This window comes from Equus quagga, chromosome 3 (assembly GCF_021613505.1).
Source record: "Equus quagga isolate Etosha38 chromosome 3, UCLA_HA_Equagga_1.0, whole genome shotgun sequence".
In the NCBI taxonomy this organism is placed as follows: domain Eukaryota; kingdom Metazoa; phylum Chordata; class Mammalia; order Perissodactyla; family Equidae; genus Equus; species Equus quagga.
This window is the reverse complement of record NC_060269.1, coordinates 112,929,838-112,952,664: the sequence shown is the minus strand read 5'-3', so window position 1 is coordinate 112,952,664 and position 22,827 is coordinate 112,929,838. Positions and strand designations below refer to the sequence as shown.

Here is a 22,827-nt window from a genome sequence, read left to right as displayed (position 1 = left end):
GGGGGTTAGGATAAAACATAAGAATTTGGAGGGACATAAACATCCAGTCCATTGCACACACTCACATGCGTATACACACACACACAATGTTGGTAAACTAGAATTACCAAGGAAGTACTTGGATTAAAGAGCAAATATTTCCTGGATTAAGTAAAACATGATATGATACAATAATAGAATTTTGTGTGTTTAAAAAAGATTATTTTAGAGCCAACATTGTCCTGATTCCTACAGATAAAAGTTTAAGAAATACAACACACAACTGGCATTTTTCAATCAGATGTATAATTACACATAAAAAAGTATCAAGTTCAGGACTCTATTAATGAAGAAGATTTAGCTACAGTGAATGTTGTTACTAAAGACATCATTACTAAAGGTAGAAGCAATAAATGTGGGACATAAATGCATTCCACTCCTTGCTGAGTTTAAGGAGGGCTATCAGAGGTCCACAGAATCCTCGGTTTCCTCCTGCGGAAAATGGAGATAATCATATATCTCCCTCTTAGCTTTGTTGGAAGATTAAGCTAAACAATTTGTGTTTCGAAAGCCAATACAAAGAGCCTGCCATTGATTAGTGCTGATAAACAGCGTTTTCCGTCCTCTCCTGGAGGCCGCTCCGGGACCTAGTGATGTGAAGGCATATACAACCGTAGCCTTTTGCTTAAGCAAAAGGGCTTTGGGACGTGGGTCTGGAAGAAGACACAGAGCGGGCGTCCAGTCCCTATTCACAGTGTCTACCACTAGCTCCTCATGCACCTACAGAGCAACCCTGAGAAGAGCAGAACTTTGGTTCAACGACCTTCCACTTAGGCCAACTCCAGAGGACGAATTAACTGCCTTAGCTCTGAGCTCTGTGTCAACCCATCATTCTTATAATTTGTGAATGTGCAAAAGGGAGAATTATATTATCATTTGCACACGTTATTATCCTGTTACTTGTGGACAGGTAGGACACTTACTCCCAGATTACTTAGGCAAATAAATAATCCTGTGGTTGCAAGAGAATGCAAAATTTTCAGAGACAAGTTTGAGAAGTGATTTAAGCAAGATCCTAAAACTGGAAATTAAAAATAGTTCCTCAGTCTTTGCAAAAACGTTAGTAAGAATAAAATATATTTGGCCTGTTCATAGACTTAGAAATTATAGTTCACTCCTCTAGTCGTGAATCTTTTAGAATTCAGGCTTCAGTTCCTCTGTTAACACAAAGGTTAGTTAATCTATGAGTCTTATATGCAAGGAGGTCTTTTCTCCTGAGCAATTTGCCTCTCTGCACACCAGCTGGGCTGTATCTACATAGATATAAGCTTCATTACTTTACCCAGGATGGTGGACCAGCTGAGCCTCATTAGTGAAACAGTAGGTATTAAAAGTTCCTTCCCTGCAGAAAAAACATCTGAGGGGTGTTGAAGTTTTAAAAATAAGTGTTTCCAGAAAAACGCCATTTTTTTCAATGATTTCCTCCTCATCCCCCTTGACAATTCTATAGCATTTCAGAAAATACTTTTACAGATTAGAATAATCTTTGGCTGTGAGGAAAGAATGTTTTGATAGCTCTATTAAATATCATAATGAACGCTTTGTTAAAAATAACAAACCAAATGTTGATGTTGGTTTCCAAAAGTTTAGTACCATATTCCTCCTAATTAGCAAGGAAATTAGGGTCTCTAAAGATTTTTCATATTTCTACTTTTAATGAATTGTCATTTGCACTTGTTTTAAGGTTGAATCCTTTGATTCTTTATAACTTAAATGTTTTGATAGATCATTCTTATAGAACTAGTTAGAAGCTTAAGGAAGATATTTACTAGCATTTTAACATGACTTTTCCCCTATGATTGTCAATCAAATTAAATATTCAGGGGGCCGGCTCCATGGCTGGGTGGTTAAAGTTCTGCGTACTCCACTTCAGCAGCTCAGGTTTACGGGTTCTGATCTCAGGTGTGGACCTGCTCCACTCACTAGCCATGCTGTGGAGGTGTCCCACATACAAAACAGAGGAAGACTGGCACAGATGTTAGCTCAAGGTGAATCTTCCTTACAAAAATATATATATATATATATATATATATATATATATTCAAACCATTGGCAAATCATTTCTGTTTTGTTTTTTTTTTGGGAAGATTCGCCCTGAGCTAATATCTGCTGCCAATCCTCCTCTTTTTGCTGAGGAAGACTGGCCCTGAGCTAACATCCTTACCCATCTTCCTCTACTTTATATATGGGACGCCTACCTCAGCATGGCTTGCCAAGCAGTGCCATGTCCGCACCTGGGATATGAACTGGTGAATCCTGGGCCGCTGAAGCAAATGTGTGCAGTTAACCACTGTACCACCAGACCAGCCCAGGCAAATCATTTCTGAACACACTCAGCAAACATTTCGTTTTGGAACTAAGAGGTCACTGTGTCAGTTACTGAGCCTCTCATTTCAATGTTACTTATGACCATACTGGAATGCACAGCCACTCTTTTCTTAAGAATTTCCAGAGAAAGTCGTAGTATTTCCTTCAGAAATTCATTTGAGACTCTCACAACTAAAGACCATGCATTCATGGCAACAAAAGCAAATAGATATTGATACAGGATGAATGATTAGTAAGACTAACAACTGTCCACTCCAGCTGGGAGGATATATACCTTAACTGCATAATCAGCTACACACAAAAATAGTTTAAGTCATTATGACATTCTTTGATTCATTTATTCCTTTAGTAAATATATATGAGTAAATTGAGTGAATAAATGAATGCAAGAATGCCTAGGATGTGCTAGGCACTGAACACCACATATCCTGGATATACAGCCAGTAGGAAAAACCCGATTTCTGTCCTCATGAAATTTACAGTCTAGCAGAGAAGAAAAACATAATGCAAAGATTCACATAAATAAATATCTAATTAAATTTCAATGACAATATTGTTGATGAATTGCTCTGATTGTCATACCAGAGGAGTTTTTTCTCCATGTGAAAACTGTAACATCCAGGAAATGGTTTTTCACATGTAAAAGCTGTAAATAATTTCTTCTCTGAAACCCTGCCTCCTGTGATGTGAGCCCATTTACTCCTTCCCTAGATGGAAGTGGAAAGTAGTTGTGTCATATTGACTCCATCTTCCACCTTTCACATCCAATTAGGCACCACCACTTATTGATTTTATTATTCAAATATATCTTATATTCATCTCCTCGTCCATTTCCATATCCAAAAGCATAGTCCTAGTTCTTTGGTCCTCTTACCAAATTATTCTAATAGACGCCTGGAATCACAAACAGAATAGGAGAATATTAAAGTAGGAAAAGACCCTGGAGATCAATCTTCAGATAAGGAAACTGAGGCTCAGAAATGCAAATGTCTCACCCAGGACACCATAATTCAGCCTAGCCACAGACACGCCATTCATTTTTCTTGAGAGCAGCTATGGCAGACACTATGGGCGCTTAATAATGCTTACAGTCATTCCCATCCCCTTCTTCCTTGTTAGAAAATCCCTTTCCCATGATAGGAACCAAAAATGACAAATACTTGTTTTTGTAGGGATGGCCATGTTACCCAGTTATGGCCACCAAGATGTAAAGAGAAGTCTGCTGACTGGTTTCTGAGAAAGAGTTTGCTTCTGACAAAAAGAGAACTCAAGAGCTACCACCACCACCATCCTCTCTTTCTTTGTGTCTTTGGAGCTGAACAACAGCAGCCTGAAATCAGAAAGCCAACATCAAGGATGGAGGATCAGAAGAACGGCACTTGGGACTCTCATCTTTAAGCCCTGAGCCAACCCTGGGGCCACCTACTTGCAGACTCGTATAATGAGAGATTGTTGAAAGTCTTTCCTACTTACAACTTTATGTGACGTATTCTGTTACTTGTAGCTGAGTACACCCTAAATGACCCTGCTTTGTTTATTTCTTTATTTTCCATCTACCCCACTAAGCTCCACAGGAGCAAGGAATTGGCCTATTTTTTCTACTTGCCATATTCCCAGCTCCTAGATCAGAGTCTGGCACAGAGTCAGCCCTTGTAAAAATATTTGTTGAATGAATAAATGTCCCAAAATTTTCATTGGCTCTCTACTTTTATAAAATAAATTCCAAAGAATTAATCTGGCATTCAAGGCCCTTCATGATCTGGCCCCAATCCATCTTTCCAGGCTTATCTTTTACCTTCATAAATACTACATCTTAGGAAAACTGGACTATTTCCTGTCCTCCCAAGCACTCTCTATGCTTTACTGACACAGGGCTTTGGCTCACAATGTTCCTTCCATGGAATATGCTCCTCCTCCCCCACCTCAATACTTTTCTCTCATTCTTCAAGCTCCGGATCTTCTCCCATAGCACGTTCTGTGATACTTTCCAGTACAAATATCTTTTCTATATTCCCTTCCCTTTTGTGCCATTTATCACTTTTAAACATTTATGATAATTATTTGGTATGCTCATCTTTATTAGATTATAAGCTCCTTGACGATAGGAAATTCACCTTCCCAAGAAACAAATATAATGCTTTACCCCAGTAGGGCCTAGTAAATCTTTCTTTGTGATGGAGGAATAAAATGGAGGAGCTCATTTAAAAATAGTTTGGACCCAAGAGTTGGTGCTGACTCTCATGGAAGCAAAGGTTTGAATGAATTGCGGGAGAGGAAAGAAAGGAGAGAAAGACACTTGTTGGAAGTGTCAGGAGCAAGCACTGATGCTTTTCCTCTTGCCGATGATAGCAAAGTTCTTAATGGAAGATGATCCCAATCAATAGAGCCAGACAGCTGATTTATATAATGGAATCAAGCTGAAGCAGTGGTCTTCCTCTGCAGAGTGATGTGAAAGGGGAAAGGCTACCAGACTAGAATAACCAGGGGACTCCACAAGTCTCTGCTGGTGTTCATAAATATGTTCCCCATCAACAAACCACAGGAGAGCTCCAGAGAGCAGCCTCCTTGAGCCTAGATGCTGAAGACTGACGGTGGGGCTAGTGCTGCTGCTGTGTTTTGGCTGCTGCTGCTGCGGCTGCTGCTACCACAGGGCAGATACCGCAGTGAGGGGTCTGACGGCGCTGAGTGCTCTCAGGGAGCCTGGGTCTGGCTAGGAACGAGAAGTTAAGAGAGTAAGGGCTGGGAGGTGGGCAGGACTCACCAAGGAGCTGCAAACCAAAACAAGAGATCTAGAGAGCACAAGGCGAGAAAGGGTGAGCTGAGCCAAGGTATCAGGCCAAGTGGAACTGGAGGAAATGTCATCATTGGTGAAGGAGGACTTGGAGAAGAAACTGTTTAAGCCACTCTCGCAGAATCTGTACGAGTTTATTGAAATTGAGTTCTCAGTCCAGGACAGGTATTATCTCTGTGTGTCAGGTAATCTGTTCTTTCTGTTGTCATTTCAAAATGTAAATAACCCTAAGATGCTTGCGTGATAGGGGGATATTTTTTGCCTTTATTTTCCTATACGGTAACAGCACGTGTGTCCTCTTGCAACAGAGCTTAACTATGCTAAGTTTAAGAATTTGGAGTCTACAGAATTTTTTTTTTAAGTGCTAAAATGGAAGACAGGAAAAAATATTGTACAAGAATATTTTGGTTACTTGTTAAGAAATGAAACTGGGTATGTACTTTTCCTGATTTGATTATTTTGTCTCCAATCTTTTATTTAATTCACTTGCATGGCATGCAATTTTATTGTGTAAAAGCTCATTTTAAAAAATTCAGCAGAGAGCTTTCTGTATATTTTTAAATACGTTGGAGAACTGAGTTGTACAGCTCTATTTCCAACCAGTCTTCCTTTTCATGCTAAGAAAGAAAAAAGACCTTAGATGTTCTTCCGAGGGCTTACTTAGACTTCTGCTGGTTTATTTTGAAAAGAGAAATGATCTTTTAAAAATTCTCTTATAGTCAGTATGCTCACAGAAACATTACTTTAATGGCACAAATTAGTTCACAAAGATGGAATTTTAAGGATAAGGGGATGTTCTCTCAACTATTAAACTAAAATAAAGATTTTCTCTAATGTTTTTAAAATTCACAAAAATTGTCTAAAGGTGTGAATAGGCTTTCGCATCAGTTATGATTTGCCTAACTTGTAGTTTTTGTGCTGAATTTAGACAGAAATGCTTGTGCCATTATTGAATTTAATATACAGCATTCCATTTTTCCCAATCCATGCCTTTTAATACTTTTCAGGGACTTAGGAGCAAAGAGCTTAGAAATTCTAACTGTTCATTATGGACTTTTCCTTTTAAGGCACACACCTCACACCTCAGCATTTTCAAAAACACAACTTGTTATAATTCCCTTCCTGATAATTGGCTGAGAAAGACTTCTAAAGTTGTCAAGAGGGAGTATTATGAGGAAAGTAGAACATCTTTAAAGAAAGTGCTAAGAATCCCTTAACTTCTATAACTCCTAATAAGCACAGAAATATCTACTTAATAATAACAATAGTAATATTTAATACTTTACCTGGCATATTTTGCTATATAAATACAAAACGTGGGGGCTTGGCATATCAGCAAGGTAAAAAACTTAATTGGTCCAGGAAAAAAAAAGAAATCAAATTATGGGGAAAAGGTTAAATGAAATCATTTTAGAAACTGTATTATATTCTAACCATCAAATCACTATGTCTTAAAATATTTGACTTAATATATTAGAGAAGAAGCTTACTTCAACATTAACATTTAATAATTGTATACCTATTGTGATCCTACTCTATAAAGCTAATTACTCATCATGTAACATTAGTATACAAGGATTTTGAAAGAAAAGCTTATAAACAACAAAATAATCACAGTAATGTATATGTCTAATTTACCAAATACATCTTAATGCCTCTCTCCCACCACATAATTAACTAAACTTGCTCTATCTGGCATGGAAAAAAATTTTTGTAAATGGATGTGATTTTTTTTTTTTCTGGTATCCTTGAATACTGAGAAAAACACTGTGGGCTGGGGTCACTTGCTATATTTTTTCATAAATGACATGAATCCTTTTAAGATTCATTGGTGACATATACGAAGTTAGTTTCTTCAAGGTTCAATTTTCTCATCTAGAAAATGACCAAGTAAAGTAGGTGATCATTTTCATTAGTAAAATTCAATGATTCTGTCATGTAAGAAGCAAGGAAAAAATAAGTTCCTCTCAGAGATAAGGAAGAGAAGGTAATATTGTGATATTCCAGATAAAAGTTAACATTATAAGTCACATTAGTTCGCTCATTTTTCACAACTCTCCTCTATATCATATCCATTAATTTGAGAGCACTTTCCCCAAATGTAACACTCCTTTACAATCATTTCAGATACATTTAGACAGAACAGTAATTTAAAATAAAGTCAATGTAATGCTTGATAGTCCTAAATCTTTGGCCATACTTCCTTACTCAGAAAATGTCCATTGATAAAAATCAAACAGGTCATATCACAGCTGTGGAGGCAGGCAACTCCAGATTTTGAATGTGGCCACCTTCAAGGAGAAGAGAGATGCATAATTACGATTTCCTCTTTATATCCTACAATCCAACAGTTCTTAATTTGCGAGAATCACAAGTCTAGAGTAATCAAATTCCATTATGCATTTTTCAAATTAAAGAAGACATCTTTAAATAAGTCAGACTTTCCATTTATCTGATCAGAGTGTCTTTTGCAGGGGTCTCACAACGCGATCATTGGGATTTACTGTTGATGCTTTACCTGGTTGATGTCAAAACTCAGCTATCAGAAAGCCCATCTCTCTGTAGTTTGCTAGCATTTACACTGAGGATTTCCTGGCACCTCTGTCTCCTCCCACCTCGGAGTTTGCATGGTCATTTCTCCCAGGGATTAGCTTTCCGAGCCTAGAACATCATTATCACTGGCAGTTAAAAGCAGCATCTTCTGAAGGAGGGAGGAGCTCGATTATGTGTGGGCCCCAGAAAGCGATAAGTCACTTGCGAAATAATGAGAGTGCAAAGGAATTAAAGAAATTCTGAAGGACTTGAAACAGCATGTAAACCATTAGCCAAAATCGAATGGGAAGTAGCAGGGCATGGTGGAACGGACTTTGGAATGCTTGGAATCAGACAAACGGGTGTGACACCTGGCTCTGCTCTGCCCACCTGCCAGCTGTGGGATTTGGGGCAAGATAATTGACCTCTATGGCCTCAGTATTGACACCTCTGAAATCGAAATAATAACACCTACATCTGCACATAGTGCCGTCCTGTTAAATCCTAACAAGGAAAAAACAAACATGATAAATTATATTCCAAATAAAATAAAACGTAGGGCTATATTTTTAAATATACAAAAAACATATATTTGCTGTGAAAATTTATGCTGAAATATATATATACACAAATAGTATATATTGTAATAAATATTTATAATAAAAATAAAATATACCAAAAACATATATATGTATGTTTACTAATATATAATGAAGAATTTATATATATTATATATTTTATAAATAAAAATTGTATACATTTTCAGATACAGATTATTTTTAAATACAAATATTTAGAAAAACATTTCCATTCATAGATATTAATTTGAAAATAAATGGCATTTGCCAGAATTACAAAAACAATATGGATAAATTCTCCATACATATTACATTTTGATGCCAGAATGGAACTCCTCTGTGAACCAGAGAATCTAACAAGTTTGTCAAATCATTTACAAAAAGAATGCTAACAATAACAGTGTTAAATAAGAATAAGTAACAAGAAAAAGAAACAAAATACCAGACACTGGAAGCCCTTTTAAACAACAAAGATTTATTGTGCACACACAGTTCTGGAGGCTGACAAGTCCAAGATCATGGCACCCACAGATTGGGTGTCTGGTGAGGACCTGCTTCTTCATAGACGGTCGTCTTCTCCCTGTAACCTGCCATGGCAGAAGGGGCAAGGGACCTCTTTGGGGTCTTTTCTTTTTATTTTTCTGGGGTTTTTTTATAAGAGCACTGATCCCATTCCTGAGTACTTTGCCCTCACGACCTAATCATTTCCCAAAGGCCCCTCATCCTAATACTATCATCTTGGGGGTTAGAATTACAACATATGAATTTTGGGAGGACACAGCATTCAATCTGTAGTACCCAGTATAGCCCCAAATTTGATTTTATAAAAATATCTCTAGAAGAATATTCTTGGAAAATTACTTTTTTGATGAAATCAATAATAGCATTCTCAACAACCCCAAGACATCATCATACATTGTAACATTCTCAATGAGGCTTCTTATCTTTGATATCTCATGGTAATTTTTTCCTATCATTTAATTTCAATGATGAAAACAATTATATAACACTAGAATCATAAAATAGCAGTCATTTATTTATTTAAAGCATTTCTGTGCAGCTTACTGGTGAGCTACTGTTTTTCCTCTATTCTGCCAAATTACATTGGTTCAATTGGCCAATCTTCTTTCCATTTAGCCTCATGAATAATAGTGACTATATTACCATGTTTATAGAGGCAGTTCTTAATGACAGTGTTTATTTTGAAATTAAAAGTGCAAATAAAAGGCTGGCATGAAGTTAAGATTGTAATTCTGAGAATGCTAACTAAAATATTAAAACTGGAGCAGGTTCATTCTGAAATTCCCCGGGTCTACAGATATCACTAAACAATAATTACATAATGACACCTCTGAAGTTTCTGAAACCAATTCTCTAACCTTTTCACTCTATAAACACATTTCTGTTTTAAGACAGTGTGATGTTTCCACTTTGCCACTGCCCTAATGTGGATATGGCCATTTAATTTCAGCTGGCAGCAGAGCTCAAGCATGGAAATCAGGGATTGGGCCCACTCCAGCCTGACTTCTTTGGCTCTTGGCTAAGGACAATTCTTGGAGCCTCCTTGGCTCCAGAGGACGCTATTTGGCCAAATTAAGGAGGCTGTACTGTCTCTGTGTCATTGTCTCAAAGAATTAACTTTTAAAGCATGGTTTTTTATTTTCTTAGTTTAGTATTAGTGGGACAGTGACCACCAACGCAAGAAAACTTGACAACTGGTAGATCTTACCTTCTAACCAACTCCTTCCCCATCCACCCTGCCCCACACCAACCCCAGCCCATTGTTTATGGAATAACTCAAGAAAACTTTCTGAAAATTAAAGCTCAGCCTGTCTATTCACTTGAAATCCTTCAGTGACAATCCTCCCTCCCAACCCCCCTCCCCTACATAGCTTTCAGGATAACATTTGAATTCCTTAGCCTTGCATTCTAGACCCTTCAGGAACTAGCTCTTGCCTAACCTGCTTCCTACCTCACACTTCATGTCAACAACACCAAATACTTGTAATGATTCACAAGTGTCAAGTATTTCATGCTTTTGTACACATGCTGATCCAGAACTCCCTTTACTCCTTTCTTCATTCTGCTAACTCCCCCTGCTCTCTACAACTCAGTGACCTTCTTCAGGAAGCTCTCTCTGACGCTCAGTCAGAGGAAGATGTTCCCCAATCCATGTTCCTATTTACCTTATCCTGCCTCATTCACAGTGCTGTGATCACATCTTTTCTTTCTGAAGCCCCCTCTCCCTGTAATCTCAGTGACAGCAGGAATGGGGACTTACGGGAATTCATTTTTTCAATGCCTAGCACAGGGCTTTGTGCAAAAGGGGCACTCAAATATTTATTGAATTAATGAACTAGTGGGCCTACAGTCAATTAGCTGGTTATCATAACATGTAAGTGAGGCAGTGGAATTTGGTTCAAATTACATTTTCCTACAGTACCCAGTTATATCTCCATATCTCCCCATCTCCATCCTCTCCCACCCCCTAAGCAGCTAGTGAGACAGCTAACCAGAACAAGAATATTGTCCTCTAACGTAGATCCTTTGTCTGAGCCAACACAACATTCTCCTAGTGGAAAGAGCTGCCCCCAAAATCTTGTCCATGGTAAGTATGAGAATCAACTGTGCCTCCACTTCAGCACACCAGCCTAATGGCTTCTCGTCTAATCCTTTCCTCTTCCCAGAGCTAACATCTAGACCGGTGGAGATGGACCTGCTTTTAGGCTGGAGAAGTATACATGGACAGAAACTTTTCATACAGCATCAGGAGGCTCGCAGACTGAGCCGGTTTACTGACCCCAGGTTAAGATCTGCTCTAGCTCTTCCTCAGGACATGCCCCACGTCACTCACTCTGTCCTCAAAATATGCAATCCCTCCTCTTCCAAACTCTTGGAATATGTCGTCTAAATCACAGCCTCTCTTCCTATTTCTTTTTTTAACCCTACCTAACCCAAGAACTGGCACAGCACGCACTTATGGCATGAAGGAGTCCTCTGCAAGCTGCCTTCTGCCCTCACCATTCTAGAGAAACCGCCCTCAGGAAAGAAATCAATGATCTTCCCCAAGTCAGATTCAGTGCCAGGACTGAACTCTGCTTTACCCAACGAAATGACTTCGCAGGATTGTCTCCAAATCTTTACAATTTTCTATCTTTCTTGATTTCCATAGCATTGCACTGTTGAACTTGTCCCTTTTCTGATGGTCCCTTCTCAGACCTCTCTGCTGGCACCTCTTTCTTCTCCACCCTGTCTCATCTCGTTCATCCTCTTTTCCCTGTAAAACTAGTCTTGGAAATGTATCCACCCAGAAAAATCCCAAGTCCTATCTCCATTCCTTCACTATAACTGTCCATCTCCAACTCTTCTGAGACAGTTTGTGGACACATCATCTGTTGTCAAAAACTAAATTCATTATTCCACCTACCCACCTCGTCCTCCATACTTTCCTACTTTGGTTTCTATCCAGCATTATTTCCATACAGAGTTGTCAATGCCTCATTTGAAACTTACTTAGATTTGCCACTTCTATTTCCATTGCCCACATCCTATGCCTAGATTACAACAGCCTCTTAAACAAAATGAAATACTTTATTACTATAAACCAGGCACTATCCAAAGTCATTTATATACTTTATCTACTTTCATCTTTACACCTTGTGAGTTTGTATCACTGATATCCACTTTACAACGTGAGAAAACTGAGGTTTAATCTCTCTAGAGATTAAGCAATTTACTTAGATCACACTGTAAGAGGTAGCGTCATGATTTGAAGCCAGAATGTCTAACACCAGAGCCATCTAAGCTTCAGTGCCTCTTCCAGGGTCCTCCAGTTCCTCTTTCTTTTCTTCTTCAATGTTTCCTGTGCATCACTGCTTCCAGAAAAGTACCCCTTTAATGGGGTGACATTTTATTAGACTCTTGTTCAAGGAGGGAGGAGACTTAGTGAATACGTTACTGTATAAGCTTTCACTGAACACTTGACACAGTGCCCTCTTCTTAGATTTGCTCAGACTCCCTTCTCTAGGGGACTGAACTCAGCTCTATCTTCAACCCTTAGGCTCAACAGGTTGCCTTAATTTCAGTAGCACCTGCACCTTCAGAGGATAATTACTCCCTTCACTAGCTCCAATTCTGTAGTCCTCACTGTCCAGGCCAGCTGCCCCTCCCTTCCGCCAGAGGAGGGGATCCAGACATTACAAGTCCACCGTGGTTTCTGTCACTTTTCAAAGCCGGACTCTTTGAAAACATTTCACAACCTTCTCAACCTAGTTAATCCTATTGCCCACCATATCCTAACACTAATGAATCTATGCAGTATGCTTTCTTTCACTCTGCCTGGTCAAGTTCAGCTTCTATTGTCCATCCATTCCCTCAGGCTGACCTTCATCTAGAAATGCCTTCAGTATCATACCTGCCTTTCCAAACCGGACTAATTTTAAAGCCCCACCTCAAATTCTATTTCTCCACAATTCCTTTCTTAACTATTCCAGTCCTCTCCCTTCTCAGCACTCCTGTTAAACCTATAGTCTGCTTCACATTGTTTGTCTATCAGTATGATTATATTGTAATATACTGCTTTCTATCTTCTTGATTAGGAGGGCATGCCAAAGTGGTACTTTCCAGAATCAAAAGAGAGTCTTCCCCAAAGACAAATTCCAGCCTCACTCTTAGAAAACAGAACCAGCTTGAAACTCTCTAAGTGACATCATACATCTTGAAAAAAGTTTGACATTCAAACGGCACCTGCCACCTCTTTATAATATACATATATACCTTTAAAATATATATTTTATATGACTCATGTGTTTTAGTCTTGTCTCCTCAACAAAACCATAAGTTTCTAGAGGGCAGGGACCCTCTCTCATATTTGTACCCCTGTGGCATCTATAATAGTTCCATCAGGCAAATAGCAAATACTCAGTAAATATTTCTTTATTAACTTACTGATAATTTTCGATTCCAGAGCTCTAATGTCAAATATTGATTCTTTGGATGTGTTCATGTGGGACCAAAGAGTGATTTTAAGACCAGGAAATTATTTCCTTCATTTTGTTCACATAAAATAAGCAATGACTTTTGTAGGGGAGGAAGACATTTCCTCTACCCACTGTGGGTTCTTCTGGCCAGAGAAAGAATTAAATTCAAATGAGACAGAATAACAGGAGAAAATTAAACAAAGCTTTATAACATGTATACCTGGGAGAGGCCCAGGCAACCTGAGAAACTCCCCAAAATAGCCAAAGCCACCACATTAAATATCATCTCCAGCTAAAGACAAAGGAGGATGTTGGGGGTGGGGGGAGTCAGTTACAGGAGGTTACCAGACAAGTACAGTAAACAAGATGCAGATTTAAGTCCTTGCCTTTGGCATTGATTAAGAGTTTCTAGAGATAAGGTCATCCCCCTCCTTCCTGGTACAGAAAGGAAGACACCTTTACAGACGGAGATTTCCTTTACAATGTAAGTGTCTCTTAACAAAGGGTAAGTAAATTCCACTTTTTCAGAGTCTCTTTCCTGTCTGCAGTTTTCAAAAGTAACCAGCCCAAAATAATCCTCATGCCAAAGAGACATATCTTGGGGTGGCCAATTCCAGTCCCCTACACTTTCCCACACCATTCTAAATACAGCACTGAAACTTTTTGTCTCAGTGGCACACTTTGAATACTAGAATTTTGGAGACACACTAGAAAGGATTAAAAATTTCGAACAATACCAAACAGGTTAACAGTAACTGCAATGAAAGCACTTCTCTCTCACACATCTCACAGTGACTTGAAAAGAAAGCATACACAGTAGCATTTGCACGGTCACTGTTCAACACTGTGTTGCTGCTGTGTGAGCAGAACTGTTTACTTTCCTGACCTCACTTTCTTATACTGTCATAAATTAAAATTCCAACTTGTTCTGGTAAACACTTTGGCACTGGCTGCATGCTAACACTAAGCCTCTTATTTCCTGCCCCGAGTTGAACCCCATTCTCCACCACAAAGCTCGTAGCTGAAAGCACATAACTCGATGTTCTATCTGACAGACATTACTGTGGCAACACATAACCACAAGTGTAGCAAAAATAAAGTTAACACGTTGAGTAAATTTGGAGGCATCCTCATGAAGCTTCAGATACATTGGGGTTCAGAACTGGGGTGCAGATATAATGTAGGTTCAAGCTCATTATATGAAAAGGAGATACATAAATACTGAAAAGTATGACTTGAATAATTTATTATCTTCTAAGAGTTTACGTAAACTAAGTGTTTTTCTGTCTTACAGTGACCAAAAATGAAGAAGTACAAATAATTATGGTGAAACACTACAGAATAGGTTTAGATGAAAAATATGAAGTAACAAAAAAGTGGTCTTTGAACGATCTGCAGATGATTGATGGAAAAGAAGCAGACACTGTAAGTGTTATGTTTTGTAAGGGAGACGTGGGATCAATATTCTGGAGATCTTTATGTTCAATATCCTACTTCGTGTATTCTTGGCATGTACTGTGTTAAGATGATTGTTCTCAAGTGGCATGGTTTAATCTACTGGGATGATCTACTGGTTTTTTTGTTCTTTTTCTATGAGTTTAAATTTGAACTTTGTCTATTAAATTTAAAAGCATCTTTCCCAGGAGCTTCTTAACAAGTTAAACACAATCTCCCAGTCAATCCTGAAACTTTAAATATATGATGCTTCCACCACCACTCTCCCCACCCTGATTACCTCTGTGAGTTTTGGGGATCCCTTCCCTCATCTTCTTCAGATTTTAGTGTCAGTTAGCCACTTGATCCTCCAGAAGGATCAATAACTCTTGGAAATCCTACAGCCTTAGAGTTAAAAGGGGGGGAAGGGTGTATACGCCAATGATCACTTGATAAGTGGTTTTCCCAGTCTCTCCTTGAACTCTTCTACTGATGGAGAACTCATTTCCACATGAGGAAGTCCATTCCATTTCTGAATTGCCATACTTTATTTTTAAATTCCCTACTTACGTTTAACCAAAATCTGCTTCACTATAATATCCACCCAACAGTTCTAGTTTTGACATTTGGAGCGACCCAGAACAGATCCAATCCTCCTTTTACATAACAGCCCTTCCAACATTTGAAGATGATTATAATGTTCCTTCAAGTTTTCTCTTTTCTAGTTAAATGTACCCATTTCATTCTTTAAATAACTTTCATATGCAGATCAAATAAGATAATACGACAGGACAATACAAACACTAAGAAGTAGCACCATTGTTATTTTTTCCCATGACCTTGCTTCCACACCCTTGACTACATTGTTTTTCCTCCTCTGGGATGCTTCAGTTTTTCCAGAATTAAATACAATTCTTTAGAATTAGTGTGACTAGTTTGCATTTCCTTTGATCTGGATTCCTTCTCTGTTAAACATTTAAGTGAAATCTCAGGTCTTTTGTGCATGAATTTGTATTTAACATGGTCTATCGTACCCTCTACTTACATAGAATGAAATCTAAATAAAGGCCCTCGATTATCTGGCTCTTCTATCTCTGGTCATTCCCCCTTAAACTTTATACATCCATAGTAGTTAACTAAGGACTCCTGCGGCTTAGAATGCTCAATCACCTCCATCTTCCCCCCCATTCCTGGACTCCCCCTGGGGCTCTACTCATGTCTCCTTACCCCTCTACCCTCATTGCATTGTGGATGTAAATGTGTTGTAGCCATAATCCTAAAAACTGTGATTATTGGCCCACGCTATCTCCCCTCTGGATGGAAAACTCCTGAAAAACTGGGACCATGACTTTTCATCTTTTATCATAGCCTTCTGCCTGATACATATAAGGCACTCAATAAATATTTGTGTATTGTTGGATGAATTAGAACTTAAGTTCCCTTATTCTTAATCCTACTGAATGCCATAGTCTCAGTCTGGCCTATGGTTTCCACCTATCAAATCTTCCAATATTTTGATTTTTTAATATTCATTTTGGTATGATGCAGATTTAATGAGCACAACATTTAGGACTTCATTCAAGTCAACCATAAACATGATGAAGCAGGCAGGGCTAAGTGCATACCTCTAGGTAACTGATAAGTTAGCGTTAGTCCTTCCAGGAGTACCACAGCCAGCTACCATCTCACTCTTAGTAAACCCTTACCAGGTGCCAGGAGCCACTGAAAGCTTTCTCCACGTATAATTTCACATAGTCATCACAAAACCCCATGAATTCGATTTTATTATTACTCTCGATTTACAGATGAAGAAAATGAGACTTAAAGAGATTAATTGCTTGCCCAAGCTCACAGAGCTATTTTGTGGTGGAGCTAGATTTTACCCAGAAATGTATTAATTTATCCTCTTTGGACTGGTTGTTGAACATCTCAACATATGCATGCATTCATTCATTCATTCACTCATTCATTTATTGAGAATTTATGTTATGCCAGACCCTGCTAGGCCTTACTTACTTAATTATCTAGCCTTCATACCTAAATTTTGCCCTTAAGATCTTTACTGAAATCAATATATGCTGCCTGCTGTTATCTTGATTTATCCTCTAGGAATCCTATTTTAAATATGTGGGTGTTTGGCGTGACTTCTTGGTGAAAGTGTTACCACACAAAAATGGGGTTCTCCCACCCGACGCACATAAAAAGCCAATCATTATGGCATGAGCTTTGGAGAAAACAAAAGGCTTTACGGTGAGATTGATCTGCAAGGAGACAGGGGGCATAACTTCTCAGATCTGTGTCCACAATTCAGGATTTGGGGCAAAATTTAAGAGGTTAGGGAGAACCCAGAAACACGGGCAGGACAAGCTTTGACCGGAGGGCCTCAGCATTTACAGTAAGGTTCTAAACATTTATGGTAAGTGTGGAAGGGGTTTAATACCATGGCTTCCTAGACAATGGGCCCCTCACTTCTGATAAGAGTCCAACTTTCAAGTTCCAGTCGTGTCCTTTGGTTCTGTGCTAGAGACAATCTTGGTTCTGGGGTCATTTCAGGTCAAGATTTTGTCCTCTGTGCATGCTCTGGCTATGTGACTTTGCAACTTTTTTGGCTTGCCCCTCAAAACCTTCTGTTGATAAGATGAAGTTAGTTTGAACTGGTCCTAGAGTGCCCGTGGTTACAAAAGCATGCTGGATTTCATTGCTTTCTTTCCTGTGTCCTCACATAGCATTTTCCCGACAATACATTCTGCCTAAATGTTCAAAACAGGAAATAATTAAATATATTATTGCATATCAATATGCTGGAATATTACACAGCCATTAAAAAATCATATTTCCAAAAGAATACCTCAGAACACAATTGTTTACCATTTAGTAAGTTTTTTAAATGTCAGTCAAATACAAAACTTTTCTATAATTATTATTTCAATTTTGCATATTTAGTCTATCGTATCATTGAAAACTGAAGTCTGAACCTTTTTTTTTTTTCTTCTCCCCAAATCCCCCCAGTACATGGTTGTATATCCTAGCTGCAAATGCCTCTGGTTATGCTGTGTGGGATGCCAACTCAGCATGGCCTGATGAGTGGTGCCATGTCCGTGCCCAGGATCTAAACCATCAAAACCCTGGGCTGCCAAAGCGGAGCACGCGAACTTAACCACTCGGCCACGGGGCAGCCCCTGAACCTTGCATTTTAATACAAAAAACACATATAGGTAGGGGCTGGCCTGATGGTACAGTGGTTAAGCTCGCACATTCTTTGGCGGCCTGGGGTTCGCCGGTTCAGATCCCAGATGTGGACATGGCACCCCTTGTCAAGTCATGCTGTGGCAGGCATCCCGCATATAAAGTAGAGGAAGATGGGCATGGATGTTAGCTCAGGGCCGGTCTTCCTCAAAAAAAAAAATATATATATATACGTATATGTATGTGTGTATGTATATATGAAACAAGCCAGTACTTTAGCAATAATCTCTGTGTGATAGGATTGCAAATTTTTTAATTATTATTTTCTTTATAGTTTTATATACTTAGTAAAATTTCTATATTACATTGAATTTTATCAGAAATCAATATCAAATTCACTAATCTATAGTTTCAGGAATTAATCATCCTCATCTCTTTTTTCTTTTGCCCACTTTTGTTATTTTTTTCTCAAGTTCTCAAATGTTACTGATGTCATAATTATTTTCTACAAGTTTGGTCAGTGCCTGGGGATGTATTTATCAAGCTGTCAACTTAAATTCCTTGGAAGCAGCTAGCTGTGCTCTATTTCCTCCTCACCTTTTTGGCCTTTAATTTCATCCCACTATTGATTCTTCCCTTTCCCAGATGAAGATCATTATCTTCGATAGTGAAGTGGATACGAAAGAGAAGTTGAGTATTTCTATTTTTCTCATCACTTTAGGTCCTGAAACATTAAAAGGCCAGAAGAAAAACTATGATATCCAAAGTGTAATTCTTTTAAAGATTCTTTTCTATGGTTGAAGTAAAAATATCCCAGTTCTTCTGGGAATTTCCACTTCTTCTCTCTCTTGGAATTAATCCTCGGGAGTCAGCATTTATTATATTTTTCTCAATAGCCATGATACAGTTTTAAATAGAGTAGTGTCGAGCCAGAAAATTGTCAACTTTAAAATGGAATGGAATTGAAATCGAAGTCAATTTATAAAGTCCAAATCAAAATGACTGGGTATTTGGAGACTGACTTGGTGCAACAGGAGAGAGGATGATGTAGCGAAAAACGGGGTTGGGCTGATTGAGATCTTGGTTCTTGCCCCGGCTCTGCCAATAACTACCTGTGTAACCTGGCTTCACCTCTCTGGAAACTATTTTCCCAACTATAAATAAGAGAATCCTGAATGACCTGTGAGATCCGTTTTTAGCTCTAGGATTCTTTTGACAGAAAGAAAGAGAGAGAAAAGAGGAGAGGAAGGAAGGAAGGGAGGGAGGAAGAGAAGGAATGAGGGTGGGTGGAACTTGTAGTCTATGTATAAGCATGCTCAGGCTTCAATTATTAGGCTAAAGGAAAAAAATAATCCTCTCCAAGTATCTCAAAAGCATGAAGGATATTTTCTGCAGGATAAGGAGCAAATGTCTCAGTAAGGAAACTACGTAAGGCGCGTGGTTAAATCTGATGATGCGATGGGTGTGATTTCTTTTTATTGAGATTCTCTGCAGAAGTGTCTTTCAAGATGCTACGAGAGCTAGGAAAAAATTTGTGAGGTGTGACTGGGGGAGCACCGCACTGGAAATCCCATCACCCTTGTACATTCTTTTCTAAAAGCATTGTTTTGTTTTTTAAAAATTTTAATGGTGTAAAGCAAGGTGGTCTTAACACAGGTATCACGATGCTTGGGGGCAGACTTGGGAAAGGAAGTTATTTATTAAGCTCCATACTAGGCATTCTATGTGATTAATCTCATGTAAACGTCATAGCAACTGTATCTAAAATAAGGAGAAAAGTGAGGGTCAGATCAGATCAGTACTTTGCCCATGGTTATATTAGAGATTCAAAATGGTTTTCAACTTCAAAACCTGTGTTCTTTTACCTGCCTCCTGCAAGAATTTTCCTATTTAAAAAAGAAATTGGCAAATACATAAGTTGTTTTTATATAACGTTTACACACTACATGGTAACAAATTAACACCCTGGTTTGGTTTGGTCTCTCTCTGCCTCCTTGTCATTTAGAGCAATGTTTATCTCTGCTTCTCTTTTTATAGGACGACTTCAGATCAGTTCAACACACATTTGTTGAGAACTTAGTAGCTGCTGTGGATAAGCACTAGGAACACAAAGATAAATAATTCAAAACCTCTGCCCTCAAGGAGAGTTAGGAGTTAGGCGGATAATGAACGTGAAAGCATTTTGTAAACTGAAAAGCACTTTATAAATGCAAGGCATTGTTGTTATTGCTATTAGTAAGAGTAATAATTATTATTATTTTAACATGTAGGACCTAGATCAGGTTTGATGTCCACTTTTTCTCGAAACATCTCCACTAGGAGTATAGCAAGACCCTAGAACAATCCAAAAAGAGGCAGTCTTTAGTAATTTGTCTGTTTCAGCTAAATGATTTAATTATCCTTGCTATTAACATCAAAGTCAGCAAGGATTTCCCCCTTCTACCGTTGGAATAGCGCAAGGGACCAACCTTCTAGTAGAGAAAGGAAGAAACCTTTTCTTCCCTCCAGAAGTCTGTGAGTTTATTCTCTTCTTCCACCACTACCCATCCTCTCAAATTTGCTACCCTGGGAAGACTTGATAACTGCACATTCTGAGACATGTTATTTGTACAACTGAAAAATCACAGATGCTTCAAAAATAATCTTTCTTGTTGTTCTTTTTAGAAGCAATATGTTTGAAGCAGGTAGCTTTGGAAAGCTCATTTGTAGATTTCAGAAGTATGTTTGATACTGATACTTTACAATCAATAAGCACACGCCAGAGAATAAGAGAAATTCCAGGAAATCTAGCTACTTTCCTGGCTACAAACAAAATCATGTCTCTCTTTCTCTTCTAGGACAATCCGTTTTTTGATCTGCACTTCAAGAAAGTGTACAGTTTGGAAGCATATAGTTGTGCTTCTAAATATGCCTTTGCTAGAACTGTAAATAAGCTGAATCATGCGTATCTTAAGAAGGACTTACAGATCGTGAACTTTGATTCTACTTACATTAATGATGATTCCATTTGGTCCTCCAACAACAAGGATTGCTTGGTTCTTATGAGAATATGCTTTTATGCTTTCAATCTAGTGTGCTTGTCCCTGTGTCCCCTGCCACTCTGAAGGGGTATACTATGTTCTTTCATCAGGGTTCTATGAAAATGGTTCTCTAGGCAAATATTGATAATCATGACATTTTTCCCCCTTCATGAGTGACTACCATTTATATGAAAATAAAGGGATGCTTTGTGAACTGCAGTGAAATGTGTTTTAATGCAATCATTCAACATTTGGGACTTTTGCCGATGTGTTCCTTGATTACTTTGTAAGGAGTTGAATGGCTTTTCCTAAATTAGTATTCTACTAAAGAGTATCAAGAAGTATCTTGAAAGAACTAACTAAACGGAAAGACATCCTGTTTTCGTGGATAGGAAGACAATAACGTAATGATGTCAATATACGCAAAGCAATCTACAGATTCAGTGCAATCCCCGTCAAAATTCCAATGGCTTTTTTTTTGCAGAAATGGAAAAGTCAATCCTCAAATTCATATGGAATTTCAAGGAGCCCCAAATAGCCAAACAAACTTGAAGAAGAAGTATAAAGTTGGAGGACTCATATCTCCCGATTTTGAAACTTACTACAAAGCTACAATAATCAAAACAGTGTAGTACTGGCATAAGAATAGACATATAGACCAATGGAATAGAACTGAGAGTTCAGAAATAAACTCATACATCTATGGTCAACTGAATTTTGATAAGGGTGCCAAGTTTATTCAAAGGAGGAAAGAAAAATCTCTTCAACAAATGGTGCTTGGACAACTGGATATTCACATGCAAAAGAATGAAACTGGACCTCTATCTTACACCATATATTAAAATCAACATCAAATGATTTAAGACTTGAACATAAGATCTGAAACCATAAACTCCTAGAAGAAAACATAGGGGCAAATCTTCAGGACCTTGGATTTGGCAATGAATTCTTATGACATCAAAAGCATGAGCAACAAAAGAAAAATAAATAAATTAGACTCCATCAAAATTACTTTTGCATCAAAGGACATTATCTAAAAAGTGAAAAACAAACCTACAGAATGGGAGAAAATATTTGAAAATCAATATTTGATAAGGATTTAATGCTCAAAATATATAAAGAACTCCTACAACTCAGTAACAAAAAGACAAACAACCCAATTAAAAAATGGACAGCAGATTTGAATAGACATTTCTCCAAAGAAGGTATACAATAAGCATAAGAAAAGATATTCTACATCATTAGTCACTAGGGAAATGCAAATGAAAACCACAGTGAGGTACCACTTCATACCTACTAGGATGGCTACGTAAAAAAAAAAAGAAGTGTTGGTAAAGATGCAGAGAAATTGGAACCCTGATACATTGCTTGTGGGAGTGTAAAATGGTACAGCCACTGTGGAAAACAGTTTGGCATTTCCTCAAAAACCTAAACACAGATTTACCAAATGACCCAGCAATTCCACTCCTAGGTATATACCCAAAGGAACTAAAAGCAAGGACTTGAATAGATGTTTGTACACCAATGTTTATCGCAGCATTATTCACAGGAACCAGAAAATGGAAACAACCCAAGCATCCATTAATGAATGGATAAACAAAATGTGGTATAGCCATACAGTGGAATATTATTTTGCCATAAGAAACAATGAAGTTCTGATACATGCTACAACATGGATAAACATTGAAAATATGCTAAGCGAAATAAGCCAGACACAAAAGGACAAATATTGTATGACTTCACTTATATGAAATACCTAGAATAAGCAAATTCAGAGACAGAAAGTAAATTCGAGGTTCCCAGGGGCTGGGAGGAAGGAGGAATGGGGAGTTATTGCTGAACGGTTACAGAGTTTCTATTGGAATGATGAAAAAGTTTTAGAAATAAATGGTGATGATGGTTGCACAACATTGTGAATGTAAAAAATGCTGCTAAATTGT

At 38.1% G+C, this 22,827-nt stretch overlaps 1 protein-coding gene across 1 annotated transcript; it reads left to right on the top strand.

Moving 5' to 3' along the window:
* Positions 1-4,988: 4,988 nt before the first annotated feature.
* EXOC1L (exocyst complex component 1 like) lies at positions 4,989-21,851 on the top strand. Its single transcript, XM_046655868.1, has 3 exons — positions 4,989-5,343; positions 14,542-14,672; positions 20,705-21,851. The coding sequence occupies exons 1-3, from the start codon at positions 5,223-5,225 to the stop codon at positions 20,969-20,971; spliced, it is 519 nt and encodes a 172-aa protein (XP_046511824.1). The 5' UTR covers positions 4,989-5,222; the 3' UTR covers positions 20,972-21,851.
* The last annotated feature ends 976 nt before the right edge of the window (positions 21,852-22,827 follow it).

What these genes read in the sequence shown, in the direction of transcription:
- EXOC1L (XM_046655868.1), top strand. Translation starts at nt 5,223, where the DNA reads ATGTCATCATTGGTGAAGGAGGACTTGGAGAAGAAACTGTTTAAGCCA. An exon ending in GTATTATCTCTGTGTGTCAG is followed by an intron (nt 5,344 to 14,541) that starts GTAATCTGTTCT and finishes TCTGTCTTACAG; the next exon opens with TGACCAAAAATGAAGAAGTA. An exon ending in ATGGAAAAGAAGCAGACACT is followed by an intron (nt 14,673 to 20,704) that starts GTAAGTGTTATG and finishes TTTCTCTTCTAG; the next exon opens with GACAATCCGTTTTTTGATCT.